The sequence below is a fragment of the Podarcis melisellensis genome (genome assembly GCF_964234715.1).
Source record: "Podarcis melisellensis genome assembly, chromosome: 1".
Classification (NCBI taxonomy): domain Eukaryota; kingdom Metazoa; phylum Chordata; class Lepidosauria; order Squamata; family Lacertidae; genus Podarcis; species Podarcis melisellensis.
In genome coordinates, this window is record NC_138528.1 from 21,290,913 (window position 1) to 21,308,528 (window position 17,616).

General features: G+C 45.4%; 1 protein-coding gene across 3 annotated transcripts in view; it reads left to right on the forward strand.

The window, feature by feature from the left end:
• Window positions 1-1,037: 1,037 nt before the first annotated feature.
• The window catches only part of PRIMA1 (proline rich membrane anchor 1), a 51,654-nt gene continuing 35,075 nt past the window's right edge, over window positions 1,038-17,616 (forward strand). The window contains exons 1-2 of one of the 3 annotated variants that reach the window (XR_014169488.1): window positions 1,038-1,365; window positions 2,248-2,391. Coding sequence is in view for 1 of the 3 variants with exons in the window: in XM_081915915.1 (XP_081772041.1) it covers window positions 2,299-2,391 (93 nt within the window). In the remaining 2 variants the exon portion in view is untranslated. Of the gene's footprint in view, window positions 1,366-1,786; window positions 1,857-2,247; window positions 2,392-17,616 lie in introns of those variants that run through there. The other 2 variants (XM_081915915.1, XR_014169489.1) reach the window with 2 other exon arrangements.

A 17,616-nucleotide genomic window follows, 5' to 3' on the forward strand; every position in this document is an offset into this window, starting at 1 on the left:
CAGCTGTGCTGCTTGCGAAGCGCAGCTAGCTGGCCGCTTGCAGAGCGCGGTCCCGAGCAGCCCCTTAGGCCCCGCCGCTCCAGCCAGCGCGAACTGGCAGCGTCGGACCCGGACTAGGAAAAGGCTTTCGCTTCCCATCCGAGCTGCTTCGCGGGGCAGGGGGAGGCGGAGAGAGGAGGAGGAGAAAAAGAAAAAGAGCCGGGGGGAAACAACAACAACACACCTAAGCACAACCTCGAGGCAAGTGCCAAGAACCCTCGCTAGGTGGGCATGAAAAATCACTGCAGAAGCGGCGGCACCAGGCAGGATTCAATTCGAAGGCGAGCCGGGGAGCCTTTAGCCGGCTTCGCTGCGCCCAGGCTCTTCCCACACTCCGGCGCCCCCTCCCTCCTTTCGCATGCCGCCGCCGCTGCTACTGCTGCTATCCCGCCGTGCCCTCCCCTCCCCTCCCCATCCCGGGAGTCCTTATCCCCCCCTCCCCGTTCATTCTCCTCCCCTCCTCCCTCCTCCCGCCGCCGCCGCTTCCAGGCTCTGCAGGGTTGATGGACAGCTGAGGATCCGCTACTCCGGCGGCGCGCTGGGCAAAAAAACAAACCAACCCCGAGAGACAGGGAGCCAAAGAATCTGGACTACTTGCAGCGGCAAAGGAGGGAAGCTTCGCGCGCCTCGGGAGCACTTGGACCCGCTTTGGGGGCGGCGCGGGGGAGAGATTCGCAGCTTCAAGCGGGAGGGGCGGGGGAAGGGAGGAGTTGACTCCCCCGCCTTCAATTAGCAACCCTCCCTGGGACTTTTTTTTTTTTTGCGTGGTGGTCCTTCTGGTCCTCTTTGAGGAAAGAGGAGCCGGGACTTGGAAGGCAACGACCACCCCCAATTTGGGAGCAAAGGGCCCGCTCTGCAGAAGGAAGCAGCCGATCCGTTTTGTGCTCCTTTACCACAACAAGCCTCTGTCCTCCTTGTGATCCTGCTTCGATCGTCCCCTCCTTCCCCGATCACCCCCTCTCCGCCCCGCCCCGCCCTCCGTGCCTCTGCCCCCCCCCCCCACGCGCCGCCGCTGCTCTTTGGATCCCGGGATACATGGGAGGCTCCGCTTCGCGCTGCCACACGTTGGGTCGCAGGGGATCCCTCATCCCTCCTCCGGAAAGGAGTTTCCCCGCACCGGTTCCTCCGGCGAGCGGGCTCCCTGGGCGCTAGGAGGGAACTTCAGGCGCCTCGGCCGCCTTGGAGCAAGCCGCTTTCCTCGCAAACTTTTTTTTCCTGGGCAAAAGCACCCCGAGCCCTGCCCGCGTCAGCGCAACTCCAGCATGTAAAAGGGAGCGCCAGCGACGGCCTCTTTCTCTGCAGACGTGGCCCCTGCCGTCCCCAAGGGTAAGAGAAAGGCGAGATCCTTGTTGTTTCTGGGTCTTTGGTGAAAGCGACCCAAATTGGAGCGGGCGCTGCTTGCTGCAGCGGCGGCGGCAGTAAACTGGGTTCCGTCTGCTCCGAATAGCGCGCGGCCGCCGTCGCGCAGAGGCTGCAGCATCAGCTGCCTCGCACTCCCCTGCTTTCAGGCAGGAGGGGGGAGTCCCTCGCCCCCTATACCGGGGTGGGGAAACTCTGGGATCCTATTAGTGTTTGGTGGGTGTGCTTGAATCATGGCGGTGGGGGATTGCTCACGGCTAATAGGAAGTTTCGTTTTGCAGCAAGGCTGCTGGTGGTGTAAGACTTCCCCACAGAAATAAGAGCCCACTCCCAACTGTTTTAGGTTTAGCCCACATCCCAGCTCAGAAGCTGCGTGCAAAAGCTCCCCCCCCCCGCCGTTTTCTCATCACAACCACCCTGTGAAGTGGAATAAGGGGTGCTCTGACTGATTTCTGCTTGTGGGTGCTCTTCCTGTCCTCCTTTTTTATTTCTCTCCGGGGCTTTTCTGGGGGGAGAGAGAGAGACATAGCTGTCAACCTTCCCTTTTTTGTGGGAAATTCCCTTATTCCAGCGCTGCTTCCCGCTGCTATCCCGGATTGTTAGCTATCCCGTAGACTGTCCCTGGGACAGGTGAGGCTGCTGATCCTGTATTTTTGAGGCTGCTGATCCCTTATTTTCAAATCTGAAAGTTGACAGCTATGGAGAGAGAGGCTCTCCTAACCAAATCCAATCTGAGTTTTGCCATTGCTGGGGAGAGAACAGGAGTCAGCTGTTTGCGCTGGGAATGGGATGTAATGAGGCACCACAGCTGCCCAAACTCTCTCTTCTCTTCTTCTTCTTCTCTGCAAGGTAACACAGGTTGCTGAGAGGAGGAGACATCCCCGCTTCCCCACAGGAGTGATGCTCATCAGAGAAGTTTTGCTGCTCCTTCAGTGCTGCTGGTCTTCCCTGCTACTGCACTGGACCCTCCATCCCATCTGGGGCTTCATTCAGGTAATGTCAGGAACTCCCTCCTTTCTTGCCCAGGTAGCCCACACCTGTGCTCTTCAAAGAGAACAAACTTCTGCAGCAAAGTACTTCTGTCCTTATTGCACTTGACGTTTGTGGGCGGCGGAGGGGTGAAGTACAAAAAGGAAGTGCTTTATTGCTAGGGTTACTGCTGTAGCAAAGTACTGTGCTTCTCTTGGAGATGTGAATACCTGGCCCAGGTGTCCCAAAGTAAAGCTGGTACGATTGTAGTTAGATTTGAGCTGTTTGCCATACACAGGACTAAGGCAGGGAGGCAGCAGCAGCAAAGAGCTGTCGTGTGTCAGAAGCAGCTACTGATTTTAGCAATAACAGAATGATTTGTGTTGTGAACACACCCTGAGCAATTCTTAAGCTTTGCAAAGAATTGATACAGGATATACTTTTTTGCATTTCATTGACCCTTGAACCCTGCTGTTCACTCCTCTCTGTACCCACGTACAGGATACAAACATGCAGACATATGTGCAGGATTCTGTACCTGTTCAGGATAGCAAGTCATGCATTTGATGAAGTGGTCTACTTCCATGAAAGCTTATCCCATAATAAACTCATTGGATCTTTAAGATGCCGTAAGCTCTGTTGCTGGTTTTTTTTTTTTTTCTGCTACAGGCTGGTATAGCTACCTCTTTGGAAGTCCTATGTGTGACAGTGGTGAAAAAGAGAGGGAGAGAGCATTTCTCTGTATGTTCAATGCTCCTGTTCAGGGTGTTTGGTGTTTCTCTGTGCACAGGAAATAAAGGACCCCAGGTGCTTGTTGATTAGTGGATGTGGTTCGAGGTTATGAATGACCACAATCTTTGGTTCCCGGTTTTCATGCATGCTAGTTCTGATGTACGGGAAGTGAGCACTGCTCCTCAGGTAGCCAAATGGCACCACTCATGCGCCACCTGTTATCAGCTGGCTTGAGAGAAGGTCAACATTTGCAGCAGTTAAAAAATAAATAAAGAAAAACTTCCGGAAAAGAACTAAGGGCGGTATCCTGCCCCCCACCCCACCCAAAGCCCAGTGAAGACATGAAATCCCAACTGACTGTTGGGAAAAGGGGGAAGGAATAGAAAACTGAGGGGAAGCATGGCATGGATGGGAGGGCTGGAATTTGGACTAGGGGAGGATTCCATACTGCAGCATTTTGTTGCTGGCTCCTCATTTATTTTGCCATTTGTGGCAAAATAAATTCCATTTATTTTCCAATGTGTCTTAAATCCATATGTAGAAGTATCTCTCTCTGGTTGCATGTGTACCTCATTTGTCCAGTAAAGCAGATGGTTGGGTCTCAATTTCTACGGCGTAAATAAGCAAGCCAGCCTCTGAGGCTCAATCAGCAGACCCGTTTTTATTCACTTGCAAAATGGAATAGGGGGAGAGAGATCGATGGTCAGACTGAAAGGGCCAAAGGGATTATCTTGAAGGTAGGGTGCTGAATCTTTTCCTGCCCACCCCTAATTTCCCCCTGGCTTGGTCCCACAATCTTACTAAGATTATCAGGCTCTGATGTTGGAAGTGAAACTGCCCAGAGGATGGGATTGGGGAATAGTCTGCAAGAGGAGACATAGGCTGGAGGACGGTTCTGGTCTCTTACCCCTTCCTCCTTTAAATTGCAATCTCACCTGCCACTTTACACTTGGGTTGAAAAGACCTGAGTTTCAATATACCTACCTGCTGTGGTCACAGACAATTTGGGCCTGAGATTCTACGTGTTTTCATTTTGCTTTTTCTACTGCAGTCCAGCATAGCAACTCTTCAGGCTCCTAAACTTAACGCGATTTTAAATATATCTTCAGTAGGGTTACAACTGCCTCATAAAACACTTCTTTAAACAGCTGGAAGATGTAAAAAGTGTTTTGGAAATATCGTTTAGGCTGAGGGCGCTGGATGCTTTCAATTTAGGGAAGAAAGGATTGGCATCTGGGGCATGTTTACTTCTGAGTAAGTGCCATGAATTTCAGTGATACTTTCAACTAAGTATGCTTAGACTTGCTGGGGGAGGGAATTTCCTTGTACCTTCAAATTTTTGTTACACTGCAGCCCTGTGCACACCTGCCTGGCCCAGCTGAATTGAATGGGACTTCATTTGAAGTAAACATTCATAGGATCACACAATACGAGGCTGTTGTTAGACTTCAGCTATTTGCAGAGCAGTGCAATGTTACTTTCAAACAAGGTAACACAAATCAGATCTTGGGTGCCTGTCCAGAAATGTTTCCTAATACTTGTGTTGTGAAGAAAGACTGCCAGGAAAGTGATGGAGTTGCAGTGGCAATGTTTTCTTGAGAGTGGTTTAAATCTGGAAAATCTTAAGTGTTATGAACTATCAGATTAGGTGATCCATGAACTGCTTTGTGCAGTTCAGATGGGTCTAAGAAGATTATTTTGATCAAACAGAGGGTGCAGTTTAGAGATTCAAACCACTGCATCAAAAGTCAGAATCTGACTCTGTGCTCACTGCTCACTGCGCTTCACTGAAAATGAATTTGGTGTTTAACTTGGATAAAGGAGCTTGTGTGATTTAGGGGTGGGGTGTCAGCTGAAGGCTGTCTGCGCCTTGTAAAAGTTTTTGTCCTTCCAATACGTTGGATGTGGTGAAGGGAGAAGAGCCATAGCTCAGACGTGGAGCTTTGCTTGCAGAATGCACAATTTCTGGCCCGAATGCACAATTTCTGTTCTCATCCTGAAGCAAGGTTCTTAACCTGAGGTACTATTTCTGGGTTAGCGGAGTCTGTAACCTGAAGCACCTGTAACCTGAAGCGTATGTAACCCGAGGTACCGCTGTAGAAGGCAGCTTGTTATGAGAGTCTCATATCTGCAACCAAAACAACAGCAACAAATAGTTGAATTGCACACTTTTGGTGAATGCTGAAGATGCGCGTCTCTATCATGGCCTGTACGCTTGAGATGTATATTTAAGGATCCTCCTTATCTCTGTAGTTTTAAGTTGTTTAAAACTGTTTTCAAGATTGTGTTTCAACTGAAACCTTGAGGTGAAGGATGGGTAATTATTAGTAATAGTAATGGTGCTCTTCCCAAACATTGTATTTATTTTTTTACTCAAGTATACATCTGTTCCTAGCACAGTGCCAACATTTTAGGCCTCAGAGACATAAAAAAAGCAGGCCTGCCATGTTTAGGAGAAAGCATAATTGGAGACATGAATTCCTACATCAACAGTGGTATAGGATGTGTGTTTATGAGTGTTTTGTGTTTATGAGCATTTGGTGCCTGGATGTGTGTTTTTCATAATCCCTTCATGCACTTCACATTTCCACATAGAAAAGTATTTATTATTCACCTCCCCTGCCCCGCTCCCCCAAAATTTAAACCTTTGCTGTTGTCTTCCATGTCGGGTCTCCTAAATAGAATTTGAACTAAAGCAACCATAGCTGCCCTACTGAGAACAGTCCATTTTTGTTTGTGTGCTAAAGGGCTTCATCCTTCCCCAGTGCTTTTAAGCGATCAACGCCATTGAATTTGGTGCCCGTAGAATTCAGCTTGCTAATTCAGAGCAGGATCTGAGTCTTCCTGAATGTGCTGACAGGGAAGAGGGTTTTCAAAGTCTAATGACTGTAGGTGGCAATGTGTGCAAAACTAGGCCTCTCCAAATAGCCTAATTTCATTAGCAGTTTGGCAAGGCGTCTGTGATGTGGCTGTGAACTCGGAATCCACTGAGTGCAGGCTGAATCAGCTTTCCTGGTTCTCTGGTCCTCTGGTTTGCCATGTAGGTTGACCTTGGTGGATATGTGTGGTGACCAGCGATCAAGATGCATAGACCCAGAGGCGATAGGACAGGGTGCAATTTATACAGATGAGTTCTTTCAGCCTTGCAGACTCCACTGTGATATATGCAACCTAAGTAAGCAGGATTGTGTGCACTGAAGCCAAGGGACATAGGAAGCTGTCTTATACTGAGCTGGGTGATCGGTGCACCTAGCTAGTATTGTCTACACTGGCTGGCAGAGGCTGCAGGGTTTGGGGAGGCTTTCCCAGCCCTGGAGATGTCGGGCATTGAATCTGAGACTTTCTACATGCACAGCAGATTCTCTAGCACCAAATTGTGTGGTCCCCCTCTCCCTTTGACATGTTACCTTTTATGAGTTAACGCCTTGCTTGTAACTTAGATCTTGAGGGAGTAACTGATAACCTCAGTACTGTAAGTACAAAGAAAATGCTGTCCTTTCCCTCTGTTCTAAACTTGGCAGATTCTGCATTTTGCTGTGGATGCTGCTTGACTTAACTTTTTGCCCCTCGTCTTAAGATCTGTCAGCCATCCAATTGCAAAACAAGGATCTTGTGCTGCCGCCGCTGCCGCCGCTGCCGCCTGCCACGCTCTGAAATCCGGGTGGCTAAACAAGCTTGTGTAATTGAAACTGTGCATGCTTTGAAGGCAAATGTAATTATGTGAAAGGATCTGCTTTTTTTTTTTTTGAAACCGACACCCTCCAATCAATCAGTCAGTCGCCATGACTTACAAAAGCACCCCTTATGCAAGCTTCATAGGTGATGTATATACAAATCACTAACACATTAAATTAGATTTGTAAGTATACAAGGGTCATGCTGCGGAGAGTCCTTATTAAGCCTGGGCTTCCCTTTCTAGTTTTACCAGGGGGAAATGATTTTGCCTTATCCATAGGTTATGTTAGCATTTTTATCATCATGCATCTGTTTCATTCCACATTAGACACATACGGGGGGGGGGGGGACGGGACCAAACCAGAAGCAATTTGGTTAAATGTAGCAACTTTCTTTAGAATTTCAGCAATAGTACCATTTCCGTGGGGTGATAAGAACATGAGAAGAACATGCAGGATCAGGCTGGTAGCTCATCTACTCCAGCATCCTGTTCTTACAGTGGCCAATCAGATGCCTGTGGGAAACCCTCAAGCAGGATTCGAATGCAAGAGCCCTCTCCCCTCCTGCAGTTTCCAGCAATTGCTTTTCAGAAGCATTTAGGCCTCCATCTGTGGAGACAGAGCAGAGCCATTATGGCTAGTGGCCTTAGCCCTCTCCTCCATGAATTTGTCTCATCTTCCTTGCAAGCCATCCAAATTGGTGCCCTCACTGCCTCTTGTGGGAGTGAGTTCCATAGTTTAACTCTGTGTTGCTTGAAGCAGTGCTTCCTTTTATCTGCCCTGACTCTTCCAACATTCCTGTGGTAAAAGACCCTTAGGTATAAGCGGTGCCGCACGAAATTGCCAGGTTCAGCGTGGCACAGTAGAGGGGATGTGGGGTCTTGTGTTTTTAACAGTTTCACAGAAGAAATAGTTTCAGCATGTTCTGCTTCTCCTCTTCCAGCTTTGTAGCAAAACAGAAAGATCAGCTCAAACACAGGAACCTTCTTCCAGATCTAGAAACCTCAGACCTGTCTCCCATAGATACAGTCTCCCATGTCATCAGTGTCAACCAAAATAATCAGTTTTGGCAAACAGCAGAGAAAGCCTTAAATTACTATATTTTTCCACATAAATCACAAATCTGAGAGAGAAAGAGAGAGAGAGACCACCAGCATTCCCAGGGAGGCAATAAGTGACTTTTCAAAATGACATCATGCTCGCACTGGGATGTAACACCAATGTCATGATGCATACTTCCTATGTAAACATGCTCAATAGGCAGTGAATGCGAAAAAGATGTGTTTACTTGGTCCTTTTGGAACAGGAAGTAAGAAAGCTGAGCCTCGTGGGCTATTAGAAATGAAGGTGGGCTACCATGTTTAGGCAAAATGGGTGTCTTCTGCTCACTGCCAATCCTGGTGGCCTTAGGGAATTTCTGCAAAGAAGGATGATGATTAGACACTTCATGATTAGACACTTACAGAAACAAGAAAAAGTGAGTGGAGATTTGTTGGTATCATTTCTTCTTCTTCTTCTTTTATTTGCATTCTCCCACTCACTGTCTAGAGACACAGGCATCAGAAAGCTGCAGGTAATTACAGGTGCAGGACCTTAAAGATGTAGCAGAGGCATTAACAAACACCACTTTTTTTTCAACTACTGCTTTGGCAGTCTAAGACAAGGGTAGCCACGTGACAAACTCTGTGGAACAGTGGATGCAAGAAAAGTTGACTAGGGCCATAAACTATATACAGTGATACCTCAGGTTACAGACACTTCAAGGTTACAGACTCCGCTAAGCCAGAAATAGTACCTCAGGTTAAGAACTTTGCTTCAGGATGAGAACAGAAATCGTGCAGCGGCAGCAGGAGGCCCCATTAGCTAAAGTGGTACCTCAGTTTAAGAACAGTTTCAGGTTAAGAACGGACCTCTGGAACAAATTAAGTTCTTTTCTTTTTTTAAAAAAAATTTTTATTACTCGCTTTCCACATAACAAATTATCAAACCATATAATCACCTACATAATCCCCCCTTCCCCCTTCCCCCTTCCCCCTTCCCCCTTCCCCCCTCCCCCCTCCCCCATGGACTTCCCTCAGCTCCTCTCCCTTGATTTCACTGCACATATTTTCTCTGCATATTATAAAATTGTATATATCCTTACATATCTGTCCATCATGTTATCAACAATAAATTTGTGTATGTTTGTTCAAAACCTGCCAAGGAGTCCAGTTCATTTTGTTGTGTTTTTAGATAATTTGTATAAAGTTCCCATTCCTCCTTGAAGTCACAGTTGTCCTTGTCTCGCAATTTGTATGTCAATTTGGCCAGTTCTGCATATGGAACGAATTAAGTTCTTAACTTGAGGTACCACTGTACATTATTTTACTATATTTACTATACAGGTGAAATGCAACTGGTGCAGGGATTATATTCCAGGGATATGTACTGTATTTTTCCGTGTATAACACGCCCCCCAAGGCACTCACTATTTTTGGGGACTCCAAATTAAGAAAATGTGGGGAGATTGCCGAGAGTTGTTGAGCTTTTTGGGGGGAGGGGTGGCACAGAGTCATTGAGCTTTCTTTAGGGGAGATTGCCGAAAATCATCTGTCCCCTCGCCGACAAAAGCCTCCATTCGCCCGCCCTATTGCCGCAGCAACAGCCAATCAACACCAGCCCTTGACGCAGCCACCAATAACATGCCCAATAGCCGATGACAATCTCCGGCTCGCGGCAGCAACCAATCCCACTTCCCCCCTATGCACTAACCATGTATAGGATGACCCCCATTTTTTTTCTTAATTTCTTAATAAAAAACCCTTGCCTTATATACGGAAAAGTATGGTAAATTATGCAAGTGGAGGACTCTGAACAGGAAAATTGTTCCTGTGTCTCCTAGGTTGGAATCAACCCATTTGCCAAAGGTCTCCTCCATGAGGACGCCGTTGTTTCTGATCAAGATTATTGTATATTGACATGGTTAAAAACAACGTGAGATGGTGTAGGAGTTAGCATGTTGGACTAGGACTGGGGAGAGGGGTATGTAAATCCCCGTTCGGCCTTAAAACATCCTGGGTGACTTTGTTGGGCCATCACCAGAGGCTTAGCTGGGGGGAGGGGTGCACAGGGCGCCACACCACGGTGGGGGGGAGGCAACACTTACCGCAGGGCCTGTCTCTCAGCCTAGTGTAGCCTACATCACAGGGTTGCTGTGAAGAAAGAGGTCAGCTAATAAAAGCAGATTCATGGTCAGCTTTAACCCGACGACTGCACATTGGCTCATCTGGAACGTGTGAGGGGTTCCTGCTCTTGATCTGTACATCTGTGAATGGAAGCATTCTGGATAACTAGGAGCAGCAGAGAGGGAAGATGGGTTTAACCTGTTCCTCCTGTGACAAAAATCTTGTCTTTGAAATTGAAGTATTGGGAGGGAATCTCCCACGGGTGGCAAATAGCAGCTTCAGTGAAATGATTCTCGTTCAAGAGTGCAGCAGCTGCTATGTGCCCTTCCATCCTTTCTTTCTTTCAAAAATGCAGATGAAATGCAAATACATTTTTAACATCACATCTACTCTCGTATACAGATAGAAAAAGAGATTAAGCAGCTGGCTTATACTTCTTGTTGGCTACAATGCCAGGATTTAAAAGGGTCTTCTCTTAGTTCCAGGTTAGTTTAAGTAGCACAGCTTAGCACTGAGGCAAGAGAATCAGAATCCTGCTGTATTTATGAAAGTATGACACCTTCTCAGTTATTTGCAATCACTGGCTGATGCAGACAGCTAGTTTTCCTTTTCGTTTTACTTTTTGGGGGAATTATTTGTCCTGTCTTTTGTCAGTGCAAAGGAAGCCTTGGTGGTCTGAGATACTGAAGCTTCACTTCTGGTTCCAATGTGTGTTTGTTTTTAAGTACATCTGAAACAGCAACAACTCTACTAAAATAATTGCATATCATAATAGTGATTCAGATGCTGCAGTAGATTTGGATGAGCTGTTAAGGTACTTACCATAATTGTGGATGTACTGAAACAGGGTGTCATATTATGTAGCTTGGCAGAAAGATAGCAATTTTGGGGAGAAAGAGAAAAGCACAGGAACTTCTTTTAAAAACTGAGTTAAACGCAGTCGTACAGTGTTTGAGACTTCACAGTGCTTTTGACTGGGCTAATCTTAAACTCCAGAACCTCATCAATTTCAGCTGCCTGGACTGGCTTCACTTCTTAAAAAAATGAGCCCGAGTTCCATTACGATTATGGAACACTATTAAAACTGGAACAGTATTAAAAATGGAATATTAAAGTTAGTCTTTTGGCTCCAGAGGCTTAGCAACAGAGGTGCTGTTGGTGGGAAGGAGTTCAGAGAGGTGGCAAAGGAATACAGAAAACTGCCTTCTAGTGAGCCAGCTTGTTTGTCTAGTCCTGCTGCAAATTTGGAGCTCTCAAGAGGAAACTATCCCTCCAGAAAGTAGCAAGACCTTGTATTCAGCACCAGATTGAAACAGTGATGAATTCAAATTCCACTGCAAATGAACTTTCAGGAGTGCTCTGCCTCCTCTAACTTCCTAACTCCTCTGTGACAACAGCTGATACAATTTTCTGGTTATTTTCATAGACATGCTTCAAGCTTCGTTGTAAAAAATAGGATGTTTTTGGAGAGTTCCTACCATCTCAGAAAGCATGTTAACAGAGAAGTTTAAATAGCAACAGAGTTGTATCCAAGTAAGCCATGTTCCGTGTAGTCCCATTGAACTCAGTCAACTTGAGTCCAATTATTTCAGTGCGTCTATGAAAGTATGATTTGCTTAGATAAAACTCATAGACTGTCAAAATCCACACGGTTGACAGCTGGAGACATTAAAACGGGTAGCTAATGTGGTGAGTCCTGAGTGCTCACTGGAAGGACAGATCGTGAAGCTGAGGCTCCAATACTTTGGCCACCTCATGAGAAGAGAAGACTCCCTGGAAAAGACCCTGATGTTGGGAAAGTTGGAGGGCACAAGGAGAAGGGAACGTCAGAGGTTGAGATGGTTGGATAGTGTGTTCGAAGCTACCAGCATGAGTTTGACCAAACTGCAGGAGGCAGTGGAGGACAAGAGTGCCTGGCGTGCTCTGGTCCATGGGGTCATGAAGAGTCGGACACGACTAAATGACTAAACAACAACAAATGTGGTGATATCAAGATGTTGTGGACTGCAACTCCCATTGTCCGATGGGCAAGGACTGATGGGAGTTGTAGTTCACAACATCTTGATATCACCACATTGGGTACCCCTGCATCAAAACATTACGGAATGCAAAGTAGATTCAGGCCAAAGGGTTTCTGTCTCAGACAGACCAGTAAGGACAACAGTTTAGCCATTTCCTCTGACAGGAATGTCACTGAGACGCCTGACAGTAATATCTTAGCAGCAAAGTCCAGGCAAAACAGCTTATGAATGACTATGGAAAAGAAGTCTCTCTCTCTCTCTCTCTCTCTCTCTCTCTCTCTCTCTCTCTCTCTCTCTCTTAGAAGTAATCTTGAATGAAAGCCAGTCAGATATTGGTTTGGTTGATCATTAAAAGGCAACACGAAGTGTTAAAATTTGTGACAGGTCTATATTTATAGCAGAATCTTTCATTGCGGGGCATAGCTTCGCTGCCTTCTCATCTGCCAACCTAGAGGCAGCTTGTATAGGCATTAGGGAAAGAAAAGAGCAATTACACATCATATGAGTCATCACGCTTTGTGAGAGGAGCAGTCTTCCACACATTTTCTAGTAATATCATGTTCTGTTTTGTTTAAAAGGGGCCCACGTGGAGTCTTTTTCATGGCTGGAAAAAAATAAATTGACAGGAGGCTTCTTCACATTTTGAGGTGATATGTACAGAATTTTGAAGAATCTTGGAAACGATGAAGGTCCAATGTAGGCTTTCATTTGTTGTTGTTTAGTCATTTAGTCGTGTCCGACTCTCCGTGACCCCATGGACCAGAGCATGCCAGGCCCTCCTGTCTGCCTCCCACAGTTTGGTCAAACTCATGTTAGTAGCTTTGCGAACACTGTCCAACCATCTCATCCTCTGTTGTCCCCTTCTCCTTGTGCGCTCAATCTTTCCCAACATCAGGGTCTTTCCCAGAGAATCTTTTCTTCTCATGAGGTGGCCAAAGTATCGGAGCCTCAGCTTCAGGATCTGTCCTTCCAGTGAGCACAGGCTTTCATTTAGTCTTTGTTAATGGCAGGGATAGCCAATATGATGCCATCCAGATGTTGTGGACTACAACTGTCATCAACCCCAGTCATCATGGCCAATGGTCAGGGATGATGGGAGCTGTAGTGCAAGAACATCTGCAGCACACTGTGTTGACTGCCCCCATTGAGGATGTAAACAAGGGGTTTGGGAATCTGCCCTCAGTTCCAGCCTCTCCCTCAAGATTGGTTTGCTGCCATTTCCCCAAGTACCACACATTATCTCTCTTCTCAGTCCTCCCATTTCTAAAAAGATTATGCTGTGAGAGAGACGTTTTTGCACCTTCTTCTGCTACCATTTCTGCAGCAGCTGTTTACACAGAGGAAGGGAATACAGTGGTACCTCTGGTTTCGTACTTAATTCGTTCCGGAGTCTATTCTTAACCTGAAACTCTTCTTAACCTGAAGCACCACTTTAGCTAATGGGGCCTCCCGCTGCCGCCATGCAATTTCTGTTCTCATCCTGAAGCAAAGTTCTTAACCTGAGGTACTATTTCTGGGTTAGCGGAGTCTGTAACCTGAAGCGTATGTAATCTGAACCGTATGTAACCTGAGGTACCACTGTATATCGGGCATGGAGAACCTGTGGCCCTTCAGTTTATTTTGGACTCCCATCAGCCCCAGACACAGTGTTAGAAACAGGGATAGAAAAGCTAGGAGCCAAATGGTTTCTGGGATCTGGGTTGTGGGGGCCAAAACAGAATGTCTAGTTATTAGACATGTCTTATTATTTTGATAAGCATGAACTCATACGCAATTCACATAAGTGACACATTGTTAATATAATATTTTTATCAGAAATTGTTAATACATGTTTAATTTGGTGTTTACAATAAAAAATGTTGGTGCTATGTTTCAGTTTTCAAATCACTCTACTCTTTATTGTTAAACTCCTTAGTATATTGTCTATCCTTAACATATACTTTGGGGCTGCAGAGCACATACATTTCAGTAATCCTTGAGTATCAGCCAGGTGCAAAAAAATGGCACCCAGACTTTTTGAGGTGCTTGCAAATGGAGAATCTATAGGCACAAAATGTGCCTGGTGCCCTGCTAATTTCAAACCCTGCCCAAAGAGCATGACCAATGGCCAGGGATGATTGGATTTGAAGTTCATCTTGGAGAGCCACAGATTCCCCATCCCTATTATAATGTATTATTTTATATACTACTTACTTGCAAAAATGCCTTCCAAGAGGTTTGCAGGTATAAAACAGAGCATAAAGAATATAGCCACATGTAATTAAAATGCAATAAAGCAATTTCATCAGGACTTTAAACAGCCACAATTAATATGTGCAATAAACAAGCCTATTACAACAACATAGCAATTCACACAGTTTAAACAGCAGTTATAGCAGAAGCTCAAGTCAGGGGGATCAGTAGCAGCGAACATTGTTTCCAGGCAGAAGGTCCAAGGTTAATTCCTGGTGACTTCCATCTAGAATGATCTGAAAGACACTTGTCTGCCTGAAAAATTGGGAGTGCTGCCGCCAGTCAGAGTAGATATTACTTGGGTCAAATGACAACTGCTATAACTTATCAAGTCTCCAGTGCAAATCTTGCCTCTGCTATGACTGCATTAGATATTATGGCCTCAGTTGCCTTGCACTTCTTTTATATGGGGGTATCTTACATGTAAGGGACATGGGTGACACTGTGGGTTAAACCACAGAGTCTAGGACTTGCCGATCAGAAGGTCGGCGGTATAAATAGTTACCACTCTGGCGGGAAGGTAAACGGTGTTTCCATGTGCTGCTCTGGTTCGCCATAAGCAGTTTAGTCAGGCTGGCCACATGACCCAGTAGCTGTATGCCAGCTCCCTCGGTCAATAAAGCGAGATGAGCGCCGCAACCCCAGAGTCGGCCACGACTGGACCTAATGGTCAGGCTCCCTTTACCTTTTTTATCTTACATGTATCTGAGGAATCTTACATGATTTTTGAAAGCAATAATCAATGTACTATAAAATAAATAAAACAGTATTGTAGATGATTAAAAAAAAAAAATCTTACCTGCACTGATGATAGTCATTGTTTGGACAGGTTTTTTTTAATCCATTTCCGCAGTCTCACAGTCAGTCAATCAGTAGCTGAACTGGGTTCCACACAGTCACAAAAACAAATCACAGTAATCGAAAAAGCCTCAAAAACAAAAACGCAAAATAAATAGCAAAAACAAAAGCGCCAAACGTAATCAGTTCCAGAAGTCCATTTGACTTCCAAAATCTTTGAAAACGAAGGCACAGCTTCTGATTGGTGCAGGTGCCCGGAAACAATAGCCAATAGTCAGATGTTCGGCTTCCAAAAAACGCTTGAAAACCGGAACACTTAATTCTGGGTTTTCAGAGTTTGAGAACCAAGGCATTTGAGAACCATTGTACCACTGTAGTCTAGTCTAGAGATAGACAGCCTTTGAGATCTTTATGTTCCTAATTACTGCTGAGGGGGAGTGTTTATTGGCTAAACATGGTAAAGGTAAAGGTACCCCTGACCATTAGGTCTAGTCGCAGACGACTCGGGTTGCAGTGCTCATCTCGCTCTATAGGCCAAGGGAGCTGGCATTTGTCTGCAGACATTTTCCGGGTCATGTGTCCAGCATGACTAAGCTGCTTCTGGCGAACCAGAGCAGCACACGGAAATGCTGTTTACCTTCCCACTGGAGCGATACCTATTTATCTACTTGCACTTTGACTTGCTTTCAAACTGCTAGGTGGGCAGGAGCTGGGACCGAGCAACGGGAGCTCACCCCGTCCATCATTAATATAACAGTTTATAAGAGCGGGAGCCAGAATGCAACCTTGCTTCACCCTACACAAATCCAGATTCCCTAAGACAGTTGGATGGAACTTTGTATGTCTCCTTCCGGCAACTCCTGCAGCCAATCTGGTGCCAAAGTATTGTTCTGCTTTCATTTGGACCACATTAGTGAGGTCGAGAAGATGGGTCTTGTCATCTGGGCAGCCTAGGACCTGTCTAGGCATGTGTCCCGGGGAGGTCACTTGTTATGAGAGCATGAGATAGGCCTTGTGCAGATGTAAGTCTGCTAATCTCATGATGGTAAAGGGGTCAGAAACAGACTGACCACTCACAAGCTCCCTGCAGTGTGAATTTCCACTTCTTTGTCTTCTTCCCTTTAACAACGTCTCATCTGCACAGATGCTAAAGAGGGTTGATGCTAACCAGTCCTCCCAACTTAAGAAATATATGAAGCGGGGATTTGAAGGAGGTTTTCCAAACCCTCGTCAAAAGTGACTCAGGCCTACGCAACTTGTGATTTACCAACCACTAGTCATGCATTCTTAGCCGCCATAGAAGGGGAAGGGCTATAGATCAGGAGGAGAGCATTTGCTTTAAATGCAGGAGGTGCTGGATTCAGTCTCTGACATCTTCAAGTAGGGTGGGGAATGTCTGCTGTCTGAAAGCTTGGAGAGCCACTGCCGGTCAATGTGAATGTTTATTATTACGGCTAAACAGCCAACATAACTGGCCAATGTAAATAATACCGAGCTAAATGGACCAGTGTTGAGACTCTGTATATGTTCGCGTCCTATACTCCATGTAGCCCTTATAAATCTCTTGTTTTTGTTGCCTTTCTGAGACTACACATCCCAAGGGGCTGTCAAATACCTGGCAGACCACAGTATGTGCAGGCATGGTTTGGTGTTAACCATGGTTAGTACCTGCAGTAGATGTAACCCTAAACTATGGTTAAAAACCAACAAAGGAACAAAAGAACAGCTCCAGTTCTTTTAATTGTGGTTGAGCGATCAACAGTATTTACTATGTTGGCAGCAAAGAATCCTCAGAACTTTTTCCAGGCTTTTTAACACAATAGGGATTTGTTATTCTTTAACCATAAGAGGAATGTTGGCATACTCTCTGTGATTAAATTTGGTCTTTCCTATGTATGGTAATAGACTCTGACAAGCTATTTAAAGTACCGAAAGTTTGTTTACATGTGTTGTTTGGAAATTCTTTGCAGTTCAGCTAAGCATAGCATCTTTCTATATATATATATGTATATTTCTTACCTTCAGGCCTTTGAGGTACAAAATGCTATCTCCAAGGCATCAGAGAAAGAAAGCTTTAAATTTCTGCATCTGGGCATGTGATGAACTACATTGTACTCATTCTTTCTTTCCTTCTGTCTTTTTCAAAAACTTTAACTAGAGGAGTGTACATTCTAAGTATGTAATTTTGATGCTGTTAGCAAGGAGGTTGAAGAAATTTTGGTTCCTTTTTCAAAGGATTAACATTATATAATAATCACATGAATGTTCAACTAAAATGACTTGAGAGGTCACTGCTAATTCCATGCTCCACATATTCCTGCGATGGGTCTGAGTTGTGTGTGTTTTAAAATATAATTTCCTGTTGAGAACTGCACTTAATATCATACTTGCATTAAATAACATACTAAAGTGCTGTCTTGGAAAGGAAAGAGCGAAGCATATACATAAATTATCTGAGTTCTTGGGTACAATCCCTAATGTGATAGGTATGGCCAAGGCCCATTGAATTCAAGGAGTCTTGAGCTACAATCCCCAGAAGTGCATCCCATCAAATGCAATGGGGCTTACGCCCTAGTAAACAAATACAGGTTTGCAACCTGCAATCTTATCTACAATTAACTAAGAGAA